The sequence below is a fragment of the Cynoglossus semilaevis genome, chromosome 16 (genome assembly GCF_000523025.1).
Source record: "Cynoglossus semilaevis isolate Cse_v1.0 chromosome 16, Cse_v1.0, whole genome shotgun sequence".
In the NCBI taxonomy this organism is placed as follows: Eukaryota; Metazoa; Chordata; class Actinopteri; order Pleuronectiformes; family Cynoglossidae; genus Cynoglossus; species Cynoglossus semilaevis.
In genome coordinates this window covers 875470-875768 of record NC_024322.1, presented here as the reverse complement: position 1 = coordinate 875768, position 299 = coordinate 875470, and the positions used below count along the sequence as shown (strand labels likewise).

The window sequence follows — 299 nt, the reverse complement described above, 5'->3', positions numbered from 1 at the left end:
CAGGCTACTTCTTATTGACAGCTCAATTGCACAGAAGTGGAAGGACAAAATGGGTAAAAAAGTCAAGGTAGGATTTGCATTCACATGTCCATACATTTTGTAAATAGCTTGTCTGAAATAATAATGGGAATTTCGATTTTGCTCCCATTAGTCCAGGCATGGACAAACTAAGGCCAGGGGGGCCGGATGCAGCCCGTTCCGTTTCTTAATCTGGCCCGCCAAACTTTTCCAAATTATATATTATCATTATCATCTGCCTTTTCCCTGCAATACCCACGTTTCCCCAATAGATGGCGTAG

General features: G+C 42.5%; 1 protein-coding gene across 1 annotated transcript in view; it reads left to right on the top strand.

Annotated features, from left to right (window-relative positions):
- The window catches only part of frzb (frizzled related protein), a 10585-nt gene that overhangs the window by 8455 nt on the left and 1831 nt on the right, over positions 1–299 (top strand). The window contains exon 6 of the mRNA XM_025063704.1: positions 4–67. Within this exon, the coding sequence (XP_024919472.1) occupies positions 4–67 (64 nt within the window). The remainder of the gene's footprint in view (positions 1–3; positions 68–299) is intronic.